The sequence below is a fragment of the Ichthyophthirius multifiliis genome, assembly GCF_000220395.1.
Source record: "Ichthyophthirius multifiliis unplaced genomic scaffold scaff_1120509251334, whole genome shotgun sequence".
Lineage (NCBI taxonomy): Eukaryota > Ciliophora > Oligohymenophorea > Hymenostomatida > Ichthyophthirius > Ichthyophthirius multifiliis.
Genome location: NW_004085975.1, coordinates 30,254 through 54,300, shown reverse-complemented (window position 1 = coordinate 54,300; position 24,047 = coordinate 30,254). Strand labels below are relative to the sequence as shown.

Here is a 24,047-nt window from a genome sequence, read left to right as displayed (position 1 = left end):
TTTGTTTTTAAAATTTAATATTTTTTTAAAAAAAATATTTTTAATTGCATAAAATTTTAGTTTTTTTTCAAATAAACTAAACTATATATAATATTAAGTAATAATTTATATTATGATATTATTTATTTAATATATATTTAAGTTTTAAAATACTATTAAACAATTAAAAATAATATTATTTTTTTATATTCAACTACTATTTAAAAAAAAAAAAAAAAATCCTCAAGAAAACAATTAATTTTTTACAATCAAAGAATTAAGAATTTCTTATTATTATTCTAAATTTACGCTTCTTTCTAAATTATTACTTTTAATACCTGTAGAATAAACTGAATTATTATTATATCCATTTGTAGTAAATCCATTACTATTTAACCCATTATTATTATTCAATCCATTAGTATTAACCATTCTATTATTAATTTCACTATTTATTAATTTTTATTATTAAATCCATTATTATTAGAATTATTATTATTATTAATTTTATTATTATATGGATAATCCAGTATAATTATATCCATTCTCCTAACCTAATTATTAAGATTATTAAGCAAATTATTATTATTATTAATTAACAAAAACAATACTATCGTCTTCTAAAGGCATTTCGTTTTCGATTTCTTACAAAGCAGCAGCAAATTAATCAACAACAAAATCAATATCATCCTTAGTAATACATAAACTTGGTTTAATTTTCAACACATTATACAAATATCCATCAATTCCTACCAAAACGCCTTTATCTTTTAATTTTTCATTCAACTTCTTAGTCTCTTCGACTGCGGGTACTCCGTTTTTCTTACACAATTCCATTCCTATAAAAAGCCCTGCTCCTCTAACATCCGCAATAAGGAAACTTGGTATTGCCCTTAATTTATCTTTTAAATATTTTCCAATAACTCTCGCACTTTCCTACAATTCTTCATCCTTAATAATCCTTAAGACTTCACTAGCAATCCTACAACTAACCTAAGTACCTGCGAAAGTATTAAAATATTCCATTCCATTATTAAATGCATCTGCTATTTCCTTAGTAGTGATCACTGCACCCATTGGATGTCCATTAGCAATTGGTTTTCCCATCGAAACAATATCTGGAATTACATCATGGAGTTCAAAAGCCCAAAATTTCTCGCCTACTCTTCCAAAACCGACTTAGACTTCATCTGCTATGCATATTCCTCCCTCTTTTCTTACTTCTTAATAGATGATTTTCATTAAATTTTTTGGGGGAACAATATAACCACCTAAACTGATTATTGATTCGCCAATAAAAGCTCCTATTTTTTCACCTTTGTCTTTTATTTTTTAAATTATATCTCTAATGATTTTTCCATAGTCTAAATTTTAGTTTCTTAAAGGATCGGGAATCGGGATAGAATGTATAAATGGTTAAGGACCACTTCCACCTTTTCTAGAAAATTTATAATGTGATATTTCTACAACTGCATTTGAATTACCATGATAACCATGTTCTATGACTATTGTTTACTTACTTTTCGTGTATGTACGGGCTAGTCTTAAGGCTAGTTCATTTGCCTCAGTACCTGAGTTTACTAGGAATACATATTTAAGTGGTTCAGGGAATTTAGCGGCTATTTCTTAACAATAATTCAATAAGTAAGGTGATATATATCTGGTATTAATATTCAAAGTGCTGTATTAGTCTGCTGCCACGCGGGCTATTTCTGGATGTGAGTGCCCTACATGTTATACGTTGTTTGCACAGTCTACGTAGGTTTTCCTCGGTCATCAAAGATGTATTAGTAGGTTCCTTGGGTCAGATTTAGGGGTTTTTTGTAGCAAATGCTCAGTGTTTTAGGAAGAGTGGCGGCTCTTTAGGTTAAATGAATAGAATGTTCTTTATCAATTTATTCTTAATTATAAAGAGGTTCTTATTTACATAATATACGGACACAATTGGTGAAATTTAAAGGATTTATTCTATAAAATTACTTCATAGTATTATCTAGGTTTTTACTGAAAGCTCATATTAAGGCTTTAACTAGTCAAGAGCTTACATTATTTATAGAGTGGACAAACGAGCTCCTATAATCCAAAAAAGATGATCTATTTCTATAATTTGGAGTGGAAATTATATATTAAAATTCTAAATTAGATCATAGGCGGTTTTTTATATTTAAGAAGAATTTAAAAGAATCGCATGGGCTACTGAAATCGCTAATTCATTAACAGTATGAGAGAATATCATATCATTAAAATTAGCCAAACCGCTAATCTATTGGATATTTTGGGGATTAACAATTATGTTTTTATCATTAAAATCGCCCTGAATCACTTATTGACGGAGATCGTTTGTTATAGGCAGTATTATTTATTAATATTTCAATAAAAAATATTTACATATACGTCTTTACTCAATATTTTTTACATTATTAACATGTTTCCATAAAGAAGCGAAATTTTTTAAGTCCCAAAGATTATAAGGCTTTACCATTTGGGCTGTAAAGGGAAAGTTTTAGAGAATAGCAGTCTATTTTCCTAAGGTAGTGCCTAGATTGTGGAATAATTCACCTATATAGGTTCCTTTTAATAATGAAAGAACACGAATATGGTATTCACGGAATAAATAAGAGAAATTAGATAATGGCTAATTATATTTATTTGTAACAATCTATTAATATAAATGAGATAATTAGCTTCTTTGTAAATGAGTATAGAGCTCAGATAAGGAGTTTTCGAAAAGATCGTTTTCGATAGTTTTAGGGACTATTTTTAAAGTGTATTTGGGAATGTTCTTTATGCTTATCGTGAATGTATTGTTTTCGTGGGATTTCTCGATTTGGAGATCAGATAAGACTTAGAATTCGTTGTAGTTTTCACTTAAAATTTATTTTAGTTGGTCGTTTGAGAGGATTGGGACGAAATCTTGGAGATTTTTATTTGTGTTTAAATCCATTTCTTTTTAGTTATTTTATATATGTAGTTAAATAAAAATGTGTGTTTTAACTTTATTAAATATTTTTGTAGTTATTTTATATGTTTTTTTCTTTTCTTTGGTTTTATATTTATTTTGTAATTTAATAATAGAATAAGAGGCATATTATTAATATTTTATAAATATAATTAAATTAATAAAGATATTTTATAAAAAAAAAAAATATATTCTTTTTTATTGTTATTATTTGAAAGTTTATTAAATAAAATTAATTATAATATTTTAATGTATATTAAATTATAAAAATACATCATTTATAAATATTCAAAGCTTATTTTTTATTTTCGTACAGAAAAATAAACTTTTAATTTAATTTCTTAGTTTAAAAAATATATATATTTTTTTTAATAAAAAAAAAAGTATAATAATTACTTAATTATTATTAATATTAATTTAAGATTATTTAAAAGAAAAAAGGTAATTAAATATAGAAAAAAATTGAAATATTAAATTAAGTAATGTAAAAAATAATTAATGCAAATATAAGTATTTTTTTAATTTTAAAAAAAATATTTAATAAATATAATAAAAAAAGAAGTATATATTTTTATTTTTTTTAAATAGTAAAAATTATAATTAATATATATTTTTGTTAATAAATTATTTCTATTTTTTATTTATTAAAAAAAAATATAACTTTTCTATTTATTTTATTTATTAAAATTATAATTTTATTAAAGATATTATTTATATTTTTAAAATAATATAAAATACTTTTTATTTTAATTTTTTTTTTTCTTAGATAATTTATAAAATAAATTAAAATTGATTTGACTATAATTCAATAGTAAATAACAATTTTTATTAAGAATATAATTTAAATCATTATCTTCGTAAAATTAAATATTTTGTTCAATAAAACAATGAATTAAATTCAATTAAAAAAATAATATTTTTCTTGATTATATTTTAATTATATTTTTTAATTTATATTTTTAAATTATATCTTTATTTTTTTATAAGCGTTAAATATAATGTTTTTATATATGTTCTTATGCTCTATATTTTTATCTTAAAGTATTATAATTTTAAATTATTTAAAAATATTAACTTAATAATATGAGTTTATTTATTATAATGTATTAATAGTAGTGCTTTTTAAAATAAAAAAGTATATTATATATAATTTAAAAATAAAAATTTTATATTAGATTAAATTCAAAATAAATTTAAATATATAAAGATATATTTTTATATATATATATATATATATATATATATATATATATATATGTATCAAAATAATTATTATTTCTTATTTTAATTTAATTAAATAGTAAATATTATTATTATTAATGAATAGATATAATAAAATTAAAATTTATTTTGTTAAATTATTATAAAAATAATATTTAATTTTTATTTGAAAATATAATAATATTATTAAACTATTATTATTAATTTGCCTTTTATAAATAAGTTTCAAATAAATAAATATATAATAATATTATAAATATATAAAAAAAAAAATTTAAAAAATATATCATTATATAATTAAATACAAAATAATATTAATAAATAATTTTATATTTATTATTAATTATTTTAAAATTGTATTTAAATCAATTGAAAATAATTTTTTTAATATAACAAATACTAAAAAATAAAATATATGTAATACAAACAAAATAAATAAATAAATAAAAAAAAAATTATATTAAATCAATATTCAATATTCATCATTAAATCTAAAACTGGTTATAATTTATTTTTAATATGAATATTCTATTAACTTACAATAATTTCTTTTCCTTCTAAATCAATAGTACCTAATTCTTACTTTCCTTATCTAATAATAATAAGACCTTCGTGTAACAAAATCTTTTATTTTTTTAATAAGTAAATAATATATATATAAATATTAAATTAAATGTAAAATACTAAAGAATCTGGATATTCATTTAAAACTATTTTCAAAAGATTTGAATTATTACTTTCTTCACTAAAAATATCTTCACTTTTATTAGTAATTTTAGATAAAAAATCACCAAAAACATCAGCAATAATGTCATTTTTTTCTGATGAAGTCCACTTTATTGTAGCTTCTTATTTTTAATTATCTATCCAAATTCCTAAATCAGTTTAAACTTTTACATATTCTTTTTAATTTTCATCTAATTCTATAGTTCCTCTGCAAAGAGTTTATTTACTAAAAAGTTCTATTAATTATAAAGAACCAGCAAAAGGAAAAGACATGCATTATTATATTTATCTAAATTATATTATTTAAAAAAAAATATATTTAAAATATTTATATTATATATATAAAAATAAATATATTTAAATATAAATATAATTCAAAATATAAATAATTTATATAAAATTAATATAATTAAGTATATATAAATATAAATATAAATATATATAATATTTAATTATATTTATTTATATTATATATATATTACATTTATTCTATAAGTCTTATTTTTTATATATCATCTGGTTTCATTAATAAAATATTATTATCATCAGTTATCATTATTCCTTCAATATTATGCTTTCTTTATAGATAATCTTATTAAGCATATTATTTTATATCTTATTTATATTAATTTTCATCAATTAATTTATTTTAGATATAATTGTAATATTCTTTATTAATTTAATTTTCATTATTTTCTTCAATATTTTAATTTTCCTCATTATTTACATTATTATCTTAATTATTATCTTTATTATTAATATCTTAATTATTATTTTCATTTATTATATTATCTTTTTTATCAAGAATTTATATTTCTTCTTCAATTATATCTTGTTTTTCTTATATTTAATTTTTTTCATCGATTTGTTAGTTTTTGAGATTTTCAATATCTTCGACATATTTAATTATAAATTCTTATACTTCTTTTTCTAAATCTCCTACAATTTTACAAGATTAAGTTACATTGAAATAGAATTTTTCTCTTTCTCCGTTTCTAGGACAAAAAACTTTTATATTTTAAAAATTAGACATTAAATTTTTCTATAGTTCCATCGCCTTATTTTTGCTTCCGTGTACTAAAACAATATATTTAGGATCAATTGCCTTTATGAAATTTGTTGTTTATTTATAATCTGCATGGGCTGAAAAGCTTATATTTTTAACCTACATTCTAAAATCTAATAATTTTCCAGTTTAACTAATTATTTGTTTTGGTTAATTTTAAATTGTTCGACTTATAGTCCCTTCGGAACATAATCCGGTCAAGATTACAATATTTTTAGAATCATGGCACCATCTTTCTAATATTTTTCTTGAAATTCCACTCTATAGCATTGCTGGGGATGATAAAACTACACAGCCAATATCATCTTTTATTTCGTCTTCTCGAGTTATGTTATTTGGGGCATAATGTAAATTGAAAGGATTTATTTAGTTTTTTTTTACTAGGATCAGACATCATATTTTTGTAATATTGGAATATTTTATTTGCTTTTTAAAATAATTCAGCTGTATAGTGAATTTTAATATCTTGGAGTTCGGTCGCATTCTATTTCCAAAATTATTCGAGGATTAAAACTATTTCTTAAGCACGGCCTAAAGCTAAAACTGGAAGTAGGCATTTTCCTCCATTTTTTACTACTCTTTTTACTTCTTATGTAAATTCATACTTTTTTGTATTTTATATATTTTTTGTATTTTTTTTTTTTTTTAATTTTCTTACTTCTCTTTAACTTCTTGGTTCATGATTACTACATCCGTGTGTACTTTCAACTATTAATACATCTACTTTTCATGAGGAATTTCAGCAGGTTGAATTAATATATCTTTTTCAGTACTATAATCACCTGTATAGAGTACTCTTACTCCTTCTATTTCTACTAAAAACATTGCTGCTCCTAAAACATGACCTGCTGGGTAACATTTAAATTTGATATTATCATGTTCCATTTCTTAATGAAAATCAATTACTTCGATAAATTTTAATGAACGCTCTATATCATCAACTTTATATAATGTTATGTTATCACTCTTGTCTCTTGTTGAATCTTTCAAAACGTGTTTGTATATAGCTCTTGTAGGAGATGTAGCATATACTTTTCCTTTAAAATTTGTCTTGGATGTTATATATGGAAGTGCAGCGCAATGATCTAAATGGAAACTATTTTTTTTGTTTTTTTTGTTTTGATTTTTAATTTTAGTGTATTTTTTTACTGGGTTATAAATATTATGTCTATTTTATCAGTCTTTACTTTATCGAATAATGGTAATTATTCATATCCTTGTTTTCCCATATGTAAACCACAATCAAACTTTATATTTATTTATTATTTTTTATTTTATTTTTATACCATTATTGTCTTATTTTTATATTCAACAACTATACATGACCTTCCTACTTCTTATCCAGCTCCTTTTATTTATTTTATTTTATTTATTTTTGGTTTAGATAATACCTAAAGGATATACTACCATTATATCATTTTTGATATTTATTGTATCCATTTCAATTTTAGAATTTATTTTTGAAAAATGTTTTTTTTTGTCTAATATCTTTTTCTTTTTAGTTTAGAATTTATATTTTTAATTAATTAAAAAATATATATATATTAATTTACAGAACAATATATAAATAAACATTTAAAGGAAAAATACATATTTTTTTAATTGGAAAAAAAAAAATCATTTTTTATGAAATATTGGGTTACTTTTAAAAGTTTTATTATTTCTATTGTCTAAATTATTAATATTTTTTAAAATTGTATTGCCATTAATATTTTCTTGATTTTAACAACTACTGTTATCTTAATTTTAAAAACTATTTTCTTAAATTTAAATATTACTTCCTTAATTTTATTAATTACTATCTAAATCATATATATTACTTTCTATATTCTAAGAATTATTATCATATTATGAATTTCCCATTGATTAATCAATGTTTTTATTAACTTTTTTTTTAGTATTTTTCGCCCCAGTAAGATATTATCTCAAAACTAAACCTTTATTTTTCTTTTTACTTCTTACTTTCTTCTGTTTAAACACTTCTTATTGTTTTAAATTTTTAATGATTAAATCTGCATTATTATGCGGATAATAATATTTATACAAATGAAATTTTTAAAAAGTTGCAAACATTTCAAGATATTCCTGTAATTTTTACAAAGCAACGATTTCCAGTTCGTTAATTAAAGTTTATTATTTTTATAATTAAAAATCTTATATATCCTGAACTTTCGTAAAACCAGATTTATTATTAATAAATGACTTTTGGTTTATTAAAGTTTAATTTTATTATCTCTTTCTTAAATGGGGATTATTTTTTAATAATAATTACTATATTGGAGTTAAATATACATTCATATTATTTAATTCACTTTTAAAACTAGGTAGGTTTTTTAAGCTTTTAGAAGAATCATCATTTGTGTTTTAAACATTTAGAAGACTTTTATTGGCCTTATCTTCTGCTTTTATACTATTTTATTAATTAGGTAATATTTTTATGAAATATTTCTAATCAAAAGAATTAGATTTTCTAATAATATTTTAGTTTTCACGAGGTATTTTTAAATTAATTTCTGTTTTGATTTATCTATAACTTTAAATATTATTTTAAGAAGATGAAAATGTATTAGAATTTATATTATTATTATTATTATTATTATTAATATTGTTAATATTAATATTATTATTTATTTAATTTTACTATATTTTATTTTTATTAGAATTACTTGAATTTTATGAAGATGTAGAAGAGATACATGAATTTTATTTTAAATAATTTTTTTATTTTTCATCATATTCTAATTTTTATATCTATAATTTAGATTTTTTTCTTTTTTAATTTTTATCAATTTCATTAAATTCATCTTTTAAACTTTTTGCTTCATCTGCATTTTAAAAATCCATTATATCATCTTAATCTTCTTCTGGAAAATTATTAATTTCGATAATTTTATTTATGTCTTCTTCTAATGCTTCATTATTTAAAATATCGTAAAGTGCATTTTAATATTTTTCGTTTTCTGATAATGCATTTTATTATTTACGATTATTTCTTTCTATAATTTTACGGTCATTAGGTAAACTAAAGTTATATCTATATAAAAGAACATGATTTGATTATGTATAATGAGTTTTTGGACAATTTATTAAAATATGGTCGTCTTAATTACATTAATAACACCTAATAGAGGCAAATTTAAGGTTTCTTTTTATACTTACAGCTTCTATTACCATTTAGAAATTTTCGTAGTCATAAGAATTATTTCTTATTATTTCTAAAAAATCGGTTCTTCGAATTCTATAAGCTCTGCAAAAATCTATAGCTTTAGCAGTTGCGCACCTTTTATTTCCTGTAATAAATCCTATTTCTCCAAAATACTGATTTTTTTTTAAGACTTTTATTATAGTTTCATATTATTTTTAGTTAAGACTTTCTTAAATAATTTCAACGTTTCCCTTTACTAAAATATATAAACAATTATCATCATAATCAGATTAATGGAAAATTACTTCTCCAGGCGAAAATAAACACTCTTCCATTATTTAAGCTATTTAATTTTTACTTTAGAGTTTAGAAATTATAGGAATTTCTTTTAAAAATTTACCTTATATTTCCTATACTAAATCACTTTTTAAATGTTTAGATAATTTATCGATTACTTCATTTTTTAATTTTTTTAAAACTTCATTAGATTCCTTAAAAAATATGTATATATAAAAATAAATAAATGTATATAAACTTATATATATAAATATAATTATGATATTTTTACTTTATGTATATATTCTATATAGTCAGATATTCTTATTCTTAAATCATTATCAACGTTTTCTTCTCTCATAAGTCTATGTATGACTTACATATCTTCTCTATAACTAATGTTACTTTTTTCAATGTTTTATATTATATTTCCTATTGAATTTAAACTATAGGCATATACACATCCTGTAAAGAACATAGTAATAACTGAAAAAATGCATTCTATTTGATTTTTTGGTGTTACATCTCCATAACCTACTGTAATCATAGTAGTGGCTAGGTAATAGAAAGAATAGATATATCTTGTTGAGACAGGTGAATCTAATAAATTTTAAGCATGAATCCATGTATCGGTTCTTTTTAGTACGTTTATTTCATAATAAGCTAATCCATACCAGAAAAGTGAAAAAATATGGCAGACACTACCTATTATAAATATTAATTTGATTAAATCGACTAGATTTTTGTAGTTTTTTTAAAACGAATAATAAAATGCGATTCTTTATAATGAGTCTATTAGAATAACAATTTTAAAAGTAATAAAACGAGGACTAATTGATCATAAAAATAGTTTTAGAAGAGAATTATTTCAAGATAGAATTTAAAAAAGGGGAGAATACTAGCAAAGTCAAAAAAAAAAAAGTTTTTTAAATAATTTGCTGAAATTTTTAAACGAGAAGTTATTAAGTTTCCTTTTTCTAAAAAACCTGTATTAAATTTAAAAAGTATGTCTATAATAAAAGTAATAAAACAAAAATTAAAATATTAAAGGTATTCTTTTTCCTCCATCTTGAAAAATAATATTAAAGAAAATAAAAAAATACATAATATTATGTTTATAGATTAAAAACTGTCCCAAACTCTTTTCGATAAATCAAATTGCTTAAAAATAGGAACTATAAGACTTATATTTATTGCATCTTTTGTTATATTTTTTATTAATTGAATTACATTATTAATATAATAATTGTTTCTTATATTATTTAATCTTTTTGAATAAAAAGAACTTCTATCATTTATTATTTAGTGTTGCTCCTGTGTTAATTTTTAATAAATACGAGCATTTTTTGTTTTTTTTGTTAATTATCGAAAAAATACTTTTATATTTACTAATATATTTAAGGCTAACATTAATTTTTCTCCTTTTATATTTCTTTGGGTGTATTTTTTCTTTATAGTGTGCCCGTAAATACAAACTTATTAGGATGCGTTTTCGTTGATGTTTTTTTAAGTAATAGTTTCAAAATTATTTAAATTTGTTTAGGTTTTTTTTATATTTTTAAGGCTTAATTGATGAACTAATTCACTTTCTTAAATTGTTATTGATGAATCTTATTTATATTGAAGTTAATCTAATTCATTTTTTTACTTTGTTTGTTTATAATGATATAAATTTTTTGTTATTGGATTTTTTATAAGTTTACATATTTATTAAATGATATTTATGTCATATGATTTTTATTATTTAATAATTACTATGGATTAAATATTTACATTTTTTATTCAATATAATGTGGTTTTTAGATTATGTTTTTCATTTCTATATAAGAATTAATAAAGATGATTCTTATGATATTTTTAATTATCAAACAAAAATTATTTATTTTTTTTTGAATCTTTCTTTAATAATATTTACTTTTATTTAATAAATAATTAATTTGTTCAATTTAAAGATAAAAACAAATATTTTATTATTTTCAAAAGTATATTTTTAATGGTTAAAATAATTAATAAATAAAATATAATTATATACTAAAATAATAAACTTGAATGTTAATTATAAATTTAAAAACTAAAATATTAAACATTTATAAGTAATTTAAAAATATTTAATTGAAAAATTTAGTAAATAATTCAAATAATTTTAATATATATTTTAAAATATTACTTTTAATATTAATACTTTATTTTGATAAAAAAAATTAATAATTTATGAATAATTATTTAAGTATATTATAATATATTAATATAAAAATATAATTTAAATTATATAACTATAAAATAAAAAATATTAAATGTAAAAATTATATAAAAATAATATTAAAAATAATTAATTTATAAAATAAAATATATATATAAAATAAAAATAATAATATTAATTAATAAAATAAATTTTGTATATATCTGAATTATATTCAATATATTCAAAATAGAAAAATCTAATAAAGTTATTCGTAAATAATTAATTTTATTTTAAATAATTTTGAATGAAATTAAAAAAAAATTAATAAATATAATACAACCCTAAAATTATAATAAATAATTAATTTTATTTAAAGAAAAAAATAAAAAATAAAAAATGAACTTTTAGCAATAATACAATTAAGAAGAAATAGAAATTAATCAACCCAAAATGAACAAAAATATTACAGATTTATGGAAATTAGCATAAGAAACTGAGTAAAATTAACAAGAATTAAAAAATATTGAAAAAACATTAGTAATTTTAGGAGACTAATAAAGTGGAAAATCAACATTTATTAACATTTTAAAAAATATAATATAAACAGATGATAAATATATACCTACAAACGGAATTGATTATTAATATGTAAGAAGGGTAACAACAAATAGAAAAGAAGTAATTAATATTTATGAACTAGGAGGAGGAAAAATAACTGAATAAATGTTATAAATACCCTTAAATAATGAAAATTTGAAAGACATATATTATATAATACTATTAGATTTATCAAAACCAAATTAAATAATAGATAATGCATTATATTGGATAGAATAAATAAGAAAATAAACAAATATTTATTTTTAGTAATAAAATAAAGACCCATCGCCTTAAAAAAATAATATTAATCCACTTTTAGAAAACCATATAGATAAAAATAGAATTAAAAGTAATCCCATATAAACCATTATTATAGGACAAAAATATGATTTTTTCGAAAAAAATGATGCGGAAAATCGAAAATGGATCACAAGGGCACTTCGGTATATTTCTCATGTAAATTAATGTTCTTTATATTTTTCATCATCTAAGTAAATTAACAAAAAATTAATATTTATATTTTATTTTTTTAAAGAAATAATGATGCTTTTTAGTCTATTAGGAGTATTATTAATGTTAGTTTATTTGGAAGATTATCATATACTTAATTTTATTAAACTGATCATTTGAGGCCTATTTAAATTTCTGTAGGAAAAGATGAGATTGCTAAAATGGGATTACCATAAGCTTAACCGAATATTAACTTTGTGGATGTTTTGAAAAAAATTATTTTGGAATAATATGGGGATGATAATGGGCAGTAATAAAATAATAATAAAGATATTATTAGTCTTATAGATAAGTTCTAAGAAGAAAGAATCGATAAAGTAAAATTATAAAAAAATAAAGAAATTAAAGAATCAAATAAATTGATCATGCCTTAATTTGATTAGGATAATTAATAGGATGAAAGATCGAAAAATAATTTTATAAATTATAATGTTTAATAGAAAAAATAATATTAATATAAATGAATTTTTTATATATTTAAATTATATTATTTATTTTTTTTATAGAAAAAATATATATATATATATATATTATATATAATTAATATTATTAATTGTTTATTTAAATTAAATAATTATTATTTTCTTTATAATAATAATATTGAATATATTAAGTATTTTTTTTTTTAAATATTAAAATTAATATAAGATAATAATGATTTGCTTTTAAATATCAAATTTATATATTTTACTAAACATATAATTTTATAAAAAAAAAATTATCAATTTTTTTTATTTATAAAATTGAAATTTAATTCGAAATAAATCTATATAAAAGTCTAATAAAAAAATATTATATAAATGTAGGAATAAAATTAAGGCCCATAAATATAAAAATTATCACAAGAAGTAATAAATAAAATAGCAGCCGGTGAAGTAGTATAACGTCCATCATCAGGTTTTTATTAAAACAAAAAAAGGGGGGCAGGGGAATAAAAATTATATTTAATAAAATAAAAATTAGCAATAAAAGAATTAATAGAAAATTGTTTAGATGCTCAATCAAATGAAATTTTTGTTTATTTAAAAGACGGAGGAATGAAATAAATATAAATATAAGATAACGGTACTGGTATACACAAGGATGATTTTTAATTACTATGTGAAAGATTTGCGACTTCGAAAATAAAAGAATATAATGATATTAGTTAGTTACTTTCATTTGGTTTTAGAGGTGAAGCTTTATGTTCTATATCTTTTGTTTCAAATTTAAAAGTGACTTCGAAAAAAATTTATTGTTAGTAAGGATATACTGCATAGTTCAAAAATTAAGAAATTTTAAATGAACCAGAACCTGTAGCTTGTGAAAATGGGACTATAATTGAAGTTAATGATATTTTTTATAATTTGAGTGCTAGGTATATAAATATTTATATATATATATATATATATATATATATATATATATATATATATATATATATATATATAATTTTCAGGCGAAATAGTTTAAATATTAATGAAGAGAAAAGAAAAATAATAAAAATTGTTGGTTAGTTTGCCATTCATTTTTCACTGAATAAATTTTTGGTAAAAAATGATAATTAAATTGAGTTTTCGACATAAAATTTATTTACTTCTGTTAATAATATTATTTCAGTAAAAAAAAAAAAAAACAATATTCAAAAAAAACGAAAAAAAAATATAGAGAAGAGAAAAAATTATGTAATAAATAAGTAAAATAAATGATAAAAATTTCATTTCGTCTACCTTTGATAATAAATAATATAATATTTAATTCGAAGGAACATTTTCAACTATAGGATCTACCAAAAAATTTAAAGAAGTCACCTTATTTATTAATAATAGGTTAATAGAAAACGAAAGTTTAAAAAAATAAATAGATAAAGCATATTAGTAATGCTATTAAAGTATACATGATGAAGAAAGTGGATATTTTACATATTTAGCTCTTTAAATGAATGCTTAAAATATAGATCCGAATGTTCATCCGACAAAAAAGGAAGTAAAATTTTTATTTGAATAGGAAATTTGTGAAGATTTATTTTAATGGGTTTTTTAATTACTCAAAAATACGATTATTGTTAAATAGTTGAATGTAGATAAGGAATTTTCAAAGATTTATGTTAAATAAGATACTAATAGTAATATGAATAATATTATTTAGCCGAAATTTTAAATTAGAAACGATCCTAAAGAATAAAAAATTACAAGCTTTTTTTAAGAATAGGAAAAAGGAGGATATAAATAATAATAATAAGATAATTATAGCTAAGAAAATGTAAATTCAGAAGTTAATTAATAAAAATAAGATTAAAGTAAATAACTTTAAAACGAACTTTTAGAATCTATTAATTATGATGTTTAGACTAATTTGTTTTTTAAAAATCTTACTTATTTAGGAAATATCTCCAGTAATCATTTTTTAGCTTAATTATAAGATGATCTTTATTTATTTAATGCTATTCCTATATGGTGATATATTTATATTATTTTTTAATATTTTTTGTTTTAAAGTAAAGAATTATTTAACTATGATATTTTGAGAAATTTCGGAAATATACCATCTTAGCCTGTTCATAAAATAGTAGATTTATAAACTTTATTGCATCATTTTTATAATTATAATGAAGTTCCTGAAAATGTTAAATAAAAACATTTAAATAATATAGATGTAAAGATTAATAATATCTTTTAATAAATAATAATATTAATTATATAATTTTTAGAAATATATAGATTAATTTGAATAATATAGTGAATTTCTAAAATACTCTGTAGGAATAACAATAGAAAATAAATAATTAATTGGATTTCCGAATTTATTTGATATGTTTGATAATTATAATAACTTAAAAGACTTATCTTATTTAATGAATAGAATTATTACTCAAGTAAATTTTTAAAATATAAAAGAAGCCGCCATTTAATTAGCAAATGAACTTTCTTTTTATTTTGCATGGTAATTAGAATGTAATTAAGGTTTATAAACTGAAAATAATTAAAAATAAAATTAAAGTCAATGGGATTCATTTTTTGAAAGAGTTTTATTCTCTTTAATTAAATAAAAATAAATACTTCCTGAGTTAAATTTATAAGCTATATCCGTTAGGCTTTTCTAACAAAAAGATGCTTATAAATTATTTGAAAGGTGTTGAAAATAAAATATATATTTCTATATATAATACAGGCTTTTCAAAAATATTCGTTTTTTAAATAAAAGAATTATATAAATTTATTTATATATCTATAAATATTAAAATAATTAATTAATGCTTTTCGTTTATTTATATTTTTTATTAATTTATTTATCATATTATTTATTAATAAACAATATAAAATACTATTCAAGTTTTATATTTTTTTTTCTAATAAATCTTATAATTTATTTAGATATATTAATATTAAATAATTTTAAATTTAATTAATAAAAAATATATGATTAAATATGTTTTATTTTATATAATTTATAAATTATAAATATTGCTTTCATCTTATATTTAGGAATTAAATCTATATATTTTTTTATCATTTTCTTCTATTTAAAAAAATTAAAAAGTAATTTCATTCAATATATTATTGATAATATCCGTAAAAATAACTTATAACAATAAAATTTATTTTATTATTTTGTATTTTGAAATTACTATTAATATTATTATATAAATATTTTCTGGATTATTATTATTATAAACACTTGTGAGATTATTATATTCAAAAATATTGCAAATTTAATAATTATCTTTAATTCTTTAATTTAATAAAAAGATAAAATTTAAGAAAAAAAAATTATTTTATCAATTGCTTTGTATATGTTTTAAATTTTTCATTTTATGTAAAAACCTTCTATTTTTTTATTTTTTTTAATAAATTTATTTACTATATTAAATATTACTTGTTTAAAAAAATAAAAGCCATTATCCTTTTTTTCTCTCTTTTTTTAATAATAATTGTGTATTTTTTTAAAAAATATATTATGAATAAATTATATATAAAATGCAAATACATCTTCAATAAAAGTATTAATTATATTTGATATAAAATATGGGTCGTATCTATTTTCTGTTCTATATTATATTAACTTTTTATCTTCTAATAAACAGATTGTTTATGGAAAAATAAAGAAAAAAACGTAAACTTTTTATTGAATTATTCATAAAAAAAAAAAATAACTAAAAATATTTATAAAATAGAAAAAAATTGATTTTCAATTAATATTATTTTTTATTTTTATTTTTATTTAAAAAAAAAAAAATGAATAATGCAAAAAAATTTTCAATTTTTAAATAACATCCAATAATAATTTAATAATCTAAATTAGAACAAAAAAGTGAACAAGAAATGCAAAATTAATTTTTCAATTATGAAAATAATATGGTTAAAATAAGACTATATGCATATATGTTAATCCATTTATTTGAAATGTCTTCTAAAATATATATACTTTATCAATACATAAAATTAGGATTTACTTAAGAAATCCAAATATAAATAACATTTTTGATTTTGGAGCGACTTTTTAAAATTCTAGTAATATTAAAAATTGATATTTACTATTTAATAATATATTTAATTTTCGGTTAAGACTATTTAATGTTACTACACTACTTTGAAATTCGAAAGAAGAAGAAAAATTATGTATACGAACTTTTTATTATCGAAAAAATAAACTATATTTTTTACTTCAAATTAATAGAAGTTATTTTTCTATCAGGACCGTCTTTACTTGTTTTATTATTCTCTTTAATTTAACACGAATAATAATATAATATAGCTTATTTAATTAGTTTATCATCATCTGCTTTGACAATAATTATTTCGAATTTAGAATTGTAAAACTTTTTTATTTATTAGGCGAAATTCAACTCTTAAAATTATAAATAAAGGTAATAATTTAAATAAGGAGCTTTTATTATTATAAAGGATTTTACTTTACATTTATGTAATATTTTGTGCAATTTAGGATTATGGTGTCTATGTACGTAAATTAATTATTTTATTATGGGACATTTAATTACTATTTATATTATAATTTTAGTTTTGTCAATATATAATTGCTTTAAAAGTTTAAAAATGGAAGATTAAATTTAAATGTAAAAAAAAAGTGTTATTAATGTAAAATTTTTAACTTTATTATTTGCATTGGCAGCAAGTTTAGTTTTTTTTGTGGCTTTCTATATTATACATTTATTTATTTAAATTAAAGATAGAATAGTTTAGTATACTTTAAGTAAATCTAAAGAAATAACATTTTAAACTGTGGGAGATTTAAATATTTTAATGAAATAAATAAAATAATAATAAGAAAATAATAATGAAAATGATAATGATAAAAAAAATGATAATGATAAAAAATAATAATAATAATAATAATAATAATAATAATAATAATAATGACGATAATTATAATAATAATAAAAATATTTTTAATTAAATGATTATTATATAAAGTAAAATTTTAAAATAAGACTATGAATACTTTCATTTTAATATGATAAAATAAAATATTTTGTTTTTTAGATTTTTATCTTTATCTAATATTATTATTTTACTATGTTTTGATGCTTTTTTTAATAAAAACGATAAATTTAATTAAATAAAATTACTATCTAGAATTTGTTGTGTTATAATATTTGGGAATTTTTATTATTTTATTAAAGAATATCAACTTTTTAAATAAATTGAATTTGAGTTTATTACAATTAAATAAATATAATATTTTAAAGATATTGTTTAATAAAAATTAATAAAACAAATTTAAGATAAAAATCTAAAAATTTGAATTGATTTATTTTAATTAAATATTTACTTTTTGTTTTTTTATACATAAAAAGATTCTATAATTTATTAATTTTTTAATTTAGAACTTAAATAAAAAAAAATAAACATAATTTTTTATTTTTATTAGTATAAATAAATTTATAAAAAAAATATATAATACATTTAAAATATTTATAATTTCATTTAATAATTATTCTTTAAAATTAAAAAGTTATATATATAAATATTGAAAAAAATAAAAAAAAATATCTAAAAAATATTTAAAATTAAAAATAATTTAATTAATATTATTAAAAATTTAATATGACGAATATGTTATAATAATTATTTACTTTAAAAATATATAATATATAATAAAAAAAATTATTTAAATTTTTTTATTAAATATATATTACTATTATAAATGTAAAGCAATAAATAAATATTATTTTTAAAAAATATATATAAATATAAATATAAATATAAATATAAATATAAATATAAATATAAATATAAATATAAATATAAATATTAATATAAGTATATTTAATATTGAAATAATATTTATAAAAATATAAAATTTATTATTAATTTTAAAATTTTCTTTAAATAATATTTATATAATAATATATTTTATATAAAGATATTTTTATTTTATTAAAATTTATATATTTACATTTTTTTATATATTTATATTAATTTAAACAAAAAGAAAAATTATTAAATATAATAAAAGTTATTAAATAAAATTCTTATAAATTATATTTTAAAATAATACTTAAAAAGTAAATTTTTATAATATTCTTATTATATAAATATTTTTTTATATTTATTAAATTGTGATTATATTTAAGCGCCTTTAATTAATTTTTTCTAAAATAATATACTTTATCATTTTATATAAAAATATATTTTTCGTTAAATATTAAAAATGAAAAATAAATAATATTTTGATATAATATTAGCCTAAACTGTAAAAAATCAAGGAATAGGTTATTAAAATTATCTCCCATGGCATTTACCAAAAGAACTTTAAAATTTTAAGTAAATAACTACATCTAACCAAGATAAAGGCTTATGTAATGCTATAATAATGGGTCGCAAAACCTGGGAAAGCCTTCCTTAATCCTCTAAGCCCTTAAAAGGTCGTTTAAACATAATTGTATCTAATACAATGTAAAAGGGATAAATAACAAAGGATTCATATGTTTAAAATAGCTTAGACGAGGCCTTAGCTTTTGCTCATCAATAAGAAAATAATATAAACGAGACATTTTTAATAGGAGGTGCAAGTTTATGTTAATAAGCTCTAAATCATAATTTGTTAAGATAAATACACCTAACCCGAATTGGAGTAGAAAAACCTTGCGACATTTTCATGAAAAAAGGTTATTTAGATAATTTCAAAATGCTTGAAGTTTCTAAAACTTAAAGCGAAAACGGAATAAACTACGATTTTTCCCGATTTTTAAATAAAAATTACCAGATAAATTTGTAAAATAATGAAGATAATTTATTTGAAAAAAAATACTAAGAGCATGAAGAATATTAATACCTGAATTTAATAAAAGAAATAATTAAATTAGGGAATAAAAAACATGACAGGACTAATACTGGAACTATTTCTATTTTCGGAAAAACAATGAGATTTGATCTTTCTTAAAGTTTTCCTTTATTAACTACTAAAAATGTTTTTTGGAGAGGCGTTTTAGAAGTAATTAAAAAAATAATTATATTTTTATTTAAAACAATATATATTAAGGAGTTAATTTGGTTTATAAAAGGATCCACTAATAGTAAATTATTAAGTGATAAAGGGATTAAAATATGGGATGGAAACGGAAGTAGATAGTTTTTAGATTCATTAGGTTTTCACAATAGGGAAGAGGGTGATTTAGGACCAGTTTATGGATTTTAATGGAGGCATTTTGGTGCTTAGTATGCAGATTTTAAGACTGATTATAAAGGTAAAGGAATAGATTAATTATAAGAACTTATTGATACAATAAAAAAAAATCCTGATAGTCGAAGATTAATATTAAATGCTTGGAATGTAAAAGACTTAAGTATAATGGCTTTACCACCATGTCATGTAATGAGCTAATTTTATATAAATAAAGGAAATTTAAGTTGCATGATGTATTAAAGATCATGTGATATGGGATTAGGTAAAAGAAAAAAATATGATAAATAAATATAAAAATAATATATATATATATTATATATATTATATATTATATTTATATTTATATATTATTTTATATATATATAAATTATTTATATATTAATATTTATTTAGGTATTCCTTTTAATATTGCTAGTTATTCACTTTTAACTTGCATGATAGCTAAATTAACAGGACTTTAACCAGGAGAATTTATACATGTATTGGGTGATGCACATGTTTATTCTAATCATGTGGATTAATTAAATATTTAAGTTTAAAGAACTCCTTATCCTTTTCCTCTTTTGAAAATTAATGATTAGAAAAAATTCTAAAGTATAAATGATTTTACTAGTGAAGATTTTGAAATTGTAGGGTATAATTTTCATCCTAAATTAAATATGTAAATGGCTGTTTGATATTTTTTTAATATTTCTTATATATTTAGTATACTATATTTATATTAACTATAAAAACTATTATATTATTATTTATATATTATAATGAATTATAAAAAGTAGTTAGTATATTTTTTATTATCAAGAAAAAAAAAAGAAGTTTTATATATTTTATTTATTAATTTAGTTTATAATAAAAAAAATAAAAAAAAAATGTAAAAAACATTACTGAATAATAATACTAGTATTTAAGATAAAAATACAGTTATAAAGGAACTTTCCTCAACAGACGGAAAGCCTTTAGATTTTTCATTTAAAAATATAACAGATTTATTAGGTATATAATAACAAAAAATAAAAGCAGAAACAAATATATTTAAACAAAAAAGAATTAAAAAAAATGGAAGCAAGAAGTGGAAAAAGAAAGCCGATAGAAAATGAGACAATTGAAGTAGTTTAAGATGATAAAAAAAATGGTAAAATTTAATTAATAAAATAATAATTTAAATGAGAAAAAAAAAAAAAAGATGATGATGAAAGTAAAAAAGATGCAGAAGAAAACGAAGAAAAAGAAAATGAATAAGTAAAAGAAGGAGAAGAAGGTGAAAATAAAGACAAAGATAAAAAAGAAGAAAAGAAAAAATAAGAAAGAAAAGAACCGGAAGTTGTACGTGCGATTCCTTCAAATGTTGCAGCGAATATAATTTCAAGTTACCATGTTCCTTTAAATTCAGTAGGAGGAATAACAAAAGTAAAATAAAATATCGAAAATCAAAATATAATTAAAAAAGGGAATTGGAGGTAAAACTATAGAAGAATAAAAAAATAATTTATAGAAAAACGTTTTAAAAATAAATTTAATATGTACATCTTTGATTCTTAGTTATAACAAAATAAGGTTTTATTTTTATTTTTTTTAAAAAAAAAAAAGCAAAAGAAAAAATATATATACATATATAATAAAAATTTAAAAATATAGACTTTTTTATATATTAAAAATTTAACAATAAATATTAAAAAAAAAAAAAAAACAAAAGATCAATAGAGAAATTTTATCCTATAATAGATAGTGTTATGTACGATTATAATTAATTAGGATTTATTGATCTTTCTCATAATTATTTAACAAATATTAAATATGTAAATTTTTATTTTTTTTACCCCCAAATAAGAAAAAAAAAAAAAGACTATTTTTTTTTTATCTAAAAAAGGATTTCTCACATTTCCCTAATTTAAAAATTTTATATCTGCATTGTAATTATATTAATAACTTAAAAGAAATATTCAATATTAAATAACCTATTATTTCTTTAACTATCCATGGTAATCCTATTGAATCTATTCCAGGTTTTCGATAATTTATTATAGGTGTAATACCTTCTTTAAAAAATCTTGATACTGCACATATATCTAAAAAAGAAAGAGATGCTTGTGATATAGGTATAAAAAGATTACTTGTTAAAATACCACCACCTGTAAAAAATGCGCCTTTACCACCTGAAGAAAATACAGCTAATAATGAAAATAATAATAATAAATAAAATTGAATTTATAAAAAATAAATGTTAGTTTATTTTGGTATTTTTTTTAAACATTAATTTTTTTTAATTTTTAAATTAAAAAAAATATTTAATATATATATATATGAATAAAAAATTTATTTTTGTTAAAATATAATAAAAATATAAATTATATTATTATAAGTTTTTGTAAAATTAAAATATTTAAAATTATATTTTTTTAATATAAAAAAAATTAAAAAAATAATATTTTTTATAATAAAAAAAAAGTATATTTATATATTTTATTATAAGCTTAAATATCATAAGATTAATCTAAATTAGATATTTTTTATAATATTAAAATAAAAAAAATACAATATAATATGTTATATATATAAAATAAACTTTCTTATAAATTAATAATAATAATAAAAAAATTATAACTTTAATAAATTACATAATTTTTTATTGAATAAAGGCGAAAAGAAAAAGTTAAAAATAAATAATTAATTTAAAAAAAATATTAATTTAATCAAATAAATTAATTTTAAAATAAAAACAAATTAAAAAATATGGCCACAAAAGAACAAATATAGGAAGTCCAATAATATATGAAAATTAAAGATTTTTATGAAATTTTAGGAATCCAAAAATCTGCTACAGAAGAAGAAATAAAAAAAGCTTATAAAAAATAAGCCCTTAAATTTCACCCAGACAAAAATTAAGCCCCAAATTCAAAAGAAGTTTTCAAGAAAATCGCTTAAGCATATGACTGTTTAACAGATCCTCAAAAACGCGCTTTTTACGACAAATACGGAGATTAGTAACCCGAATAACATTATAATTAATACCGCCAACAATTTAATGATGATATATCTCCTGAGAATATATTCAATATGTTTTTCGGAGGAATGAATCCATTTGAAAATGGCCAATCAGGGGTATATTATAGTAGTTTTAGTACATTTGGGAATTCTGATATAAACTAAAGCAATCCATTTTTTTCATTTTTTTAACCAGGATAATAATATTAATAATAAAGATAATAATAATAGTATTAATAGTAGTAATAATAATAATAAGGAAATAAAAAAGGAAGTAATATATTAAGACTTTTATAAATGTTACCTTTTTTCCTTATATTTTTCGGTGGATTTTTATCTAATTTATTAAAAGAAGGTCCTTTATATTCTACAGAATATTCTTTTACACATAATATTAAAAAATATACTTCACAATTAAAAACTACTTATTATGTAACAAAAAACTTCGAATAAAAAATTACTTAAGAACCGAGTTTTCTCAAAAATGTAGAATAAGAAATTGAAAAAGATTATATTAAAAAACTAATCACGGAATGCTCTAAAAATTAGTAGTTATAAAGAGTACTTTAGGCATAATAAAAAATTGCATAAAATGATAAGTAAAAAGATTATTATGAAAGAGAATTAAAAAAAATTAATCTAAAAAGTTGTAGATTAATTGAAGATTATGAATTATAGTTAGGAGTAGATATAAATATGATGTATAGTTGAGTTTTAAAAAATAAATTTCTTATATAATTGTGATGTTTATTTATATATTTATATATATATATAT

General features: G+C 18.2%; 5 protein-coding genes across 5 annotated transcripts, besides 43 other annotated features; 3 read left to right on the top strand and 2 right to left on the bottom strand. All coding sequences in view use genetic code 6, as the record gives it.

The window, feature by feature from the left end:
- Positions 1 to 32: part of a microsatellite that runs on past the window's edge.
- Positions 33 to 67: 35 nt separating this feature from the next.
- Positions 68 to 2,923, bottom strand: IMG5_183900 (hypothetical protein; the record flags this gene model as incomplete). Its single annotated transcript, XM_004027362.1, has 3 exons — positions 68 to 81; positions 591 to 1,598; positions 2,368 to 2,923. 3 exons carry the CDS (start codon positions 2,921 to 2,923, stop codon positions 68 to 70), a joined length of 1,578 nt encoding a protein of 525 aa, XP_004027411.1.
- Positions 364 to 406: a microsatellite.
- Positions 414 to 496: a microsatellite.
- Positions 456 to 496: a microsatellite.
- A 940-nt stretch (positions 2,924 to 3,863) lies between the features above and the next one.
- Positions 3,864 to 3,913: a microsatellite.
- Positions 3,870 to 3,908: a microsatellite.
- Positions 3,914 to 4,135: 222 nt separating the features above from the next.
- Positions 4,136 to 4,195: a microsatellite.
- Positions 4,196 to 4,624: 429 nt separating this feature from the next.
- On the bottom strand, positions 4,625 to 10,555 carry IMG5_183890 (hypothetical protein; the record flags this gene model as incomplete). Its single annotated transcript, XM_004027361.1, has 11 exons — positions 4,625 to 4,746; positions 4,897 to 5,121; positions 5,368 to 5,374; positions 5,808 to 5,893; positions 6,333 to 6,529; positions 6,610 to 7,047; positions 7,101 to 7,198; positions 9,111 to 9,439; positions 9,497 to 9,587; positions 9,665 to 10,077; positions 10,503 to 10,555. Coding segments are annotated over 11 exons (2,059 nt in total), but the record flags the coding sequence as incomplete, so codon positions are not given.
- Positions 5,186 to 5,346: a microsatellite.
- Positions 5,220 to 5,325: a microsatellite.
- Positions 5,324 to 5,365: a microsatellite.
- Positions 5,511 to 5,579: a microsatellite.
- Positions 5,604 to 5,659: a microsatellite.
- Positions 5,613 to 5,659: a microsatellite.
- Positions 5,613 to 5,672: a microsatellite.
- Positions 5,615 to 5,686: a microsatellite.
- Positions 6,557 to 6,598: a microsatellite.
- Positions 7,301 to 7,327: a microsatellite.
- Positions 7,690 to 7,742: a microsatellite.
- Positions 8,528 to 8,579: a microsatellite.
- A 1,114-nt stretch (positions 10,556 to 11,669) lies between the features above and the next one.
- Positions 11,670 to 11,702: a microsatellite.
- Positions 11,672 to 11,763: a microsatellite.
- Positions 11,675 to 11,740: a microsatellite.
- Positions 11,764 to 14,022: 2,259 nt separating the features above from the next.
- Positions 14,023 to 14,094: a microsatellite.
- Positions 14,095 to 14,264: 170 nt separating this feature from the next.
- Positions 14,265 to 14,309: a microsatellite.
- A 1,597-nt stretch (positions 14,310 to 15,906) lies between these two features.
- Positions 15,907 to 15,952: a microsatellite.
- Positions 15,953 to 17,912: 1,960 nt separating this feature from the next.
- Positions 17,913 to 18,047: a microsatellite.
- A 799-nt stretch (positions 18,048 to 18,846) lies between these two features.
- Positions 18,847 to 18,929: a microsatellite.
- A 70-nt stretch (positions 18,930 to 18,999) lies between these two features.
- Positions 19,000 to 19,037: a microsatellite.
- An 8-nt stretch (positions 19,038 to 19,045) lies between these two features.
- Positions 19,046 to 19,087: a microsatellite.
- A 390-nt stretch (positions 19,088 to 19,477) lies between these two features.
- Positions 19,478 to 20,967, top strand: IMG5_183880 (thymidylate synthetase, putative; the record flags this gene model as incomplete). Its single annotated transcript, XM_004027360.1, has 4 exons — positions 19,478 to 19,772; positions 19,971 to 20,098; positions 20,147 to 20,552; positions 20,684 to 20,967. 4 exons carry the CDS (start codon positions 19,478 to 19,480, stop codon positions 20,965 to 20,967), a joined length of 1,113 nt encoding a protein of 370 aa, XP_004027409.1.
- Positions 20,562 to 20,603: a microsatellite.
- Positions 20,587 to 20,675: a microsatellite.
- Positions 20,590 to 20,669: a microsatellite.
- Positions 20,590 to 20,671: a microsatellite.
- Positions 20,597 to 20,682: a microsatellite.
- A 205-nt stretch (positions 20,968 to 21,172) lies between the features above and the next one.
- IMG5_183870 (hypothetical protein) lies at positions 21,173 to 22,531 on the top strand. Its single transcript, XM_004027359.1, has 4 exons — positions 21,173 to 21,283; positions 21,336 to 21,844; positions 21,984 to 22,086; positions 22,158 to 22,531. The coding sequence occupies exons 2-4, from the start codon at positions 21,384 to 21,386 to the stop codon at positions 22,491 to 22,493; spliced, it is 900 nt and encodes a 299-aa protein (XP_004027408.1). The 5' UTR covers positions 21,173 to 21,283; positions 21,336 to 21,383; the 3' UTR covers positions 22,494 to 22,531.
- Positions 21,557 to 21,599: a microsatellite.
- Positions 21,558 to 21,603: a microsatellite.
- Positions 21,569 to 21,601: a microsatellite.
- Positions 22,532 to 22,670: 139 nt separating the features above from the next.
- Positions 22,671 to 22,735: a microsatellite.
- Positions 22,678 to 22,759: a microsatellite.
- A 181-nt stretch (positions 22,760 to 22,940) lies between these two features.
- Positions 22,941 to 22,995: a microsatellite.
- Positions 22,946 to 23,005: a microsatellite.
- A 15-nt stretch (positions 23,006 to 23,020) lies between these two features.
- IMG5_183860 (hypothetical protein) lies at positions 23,021 to 23,983 on the top strand (the record flags this gene model as incomplete). Its single annotated transcript, XM_004027358.1, has 2 exons — positions 23,021 to 23,399; positions 23,469 to 23,983. 2 exons carry the CDS (start codon positions 23,021 to 23,023, stop codon positions 23,981 to 23,983), a joined length of 894 nt encoding a protein of 297 aa, XP_004027407.1.
- Positions 23,470 to 23,530: a microsatellite.
- A 41-nt stretch (positions 23,984 to 24,024) lies between the features above and the next one.
- Positions 24,025 to 24,047: part of a microsatellite that runs on past the window's edge.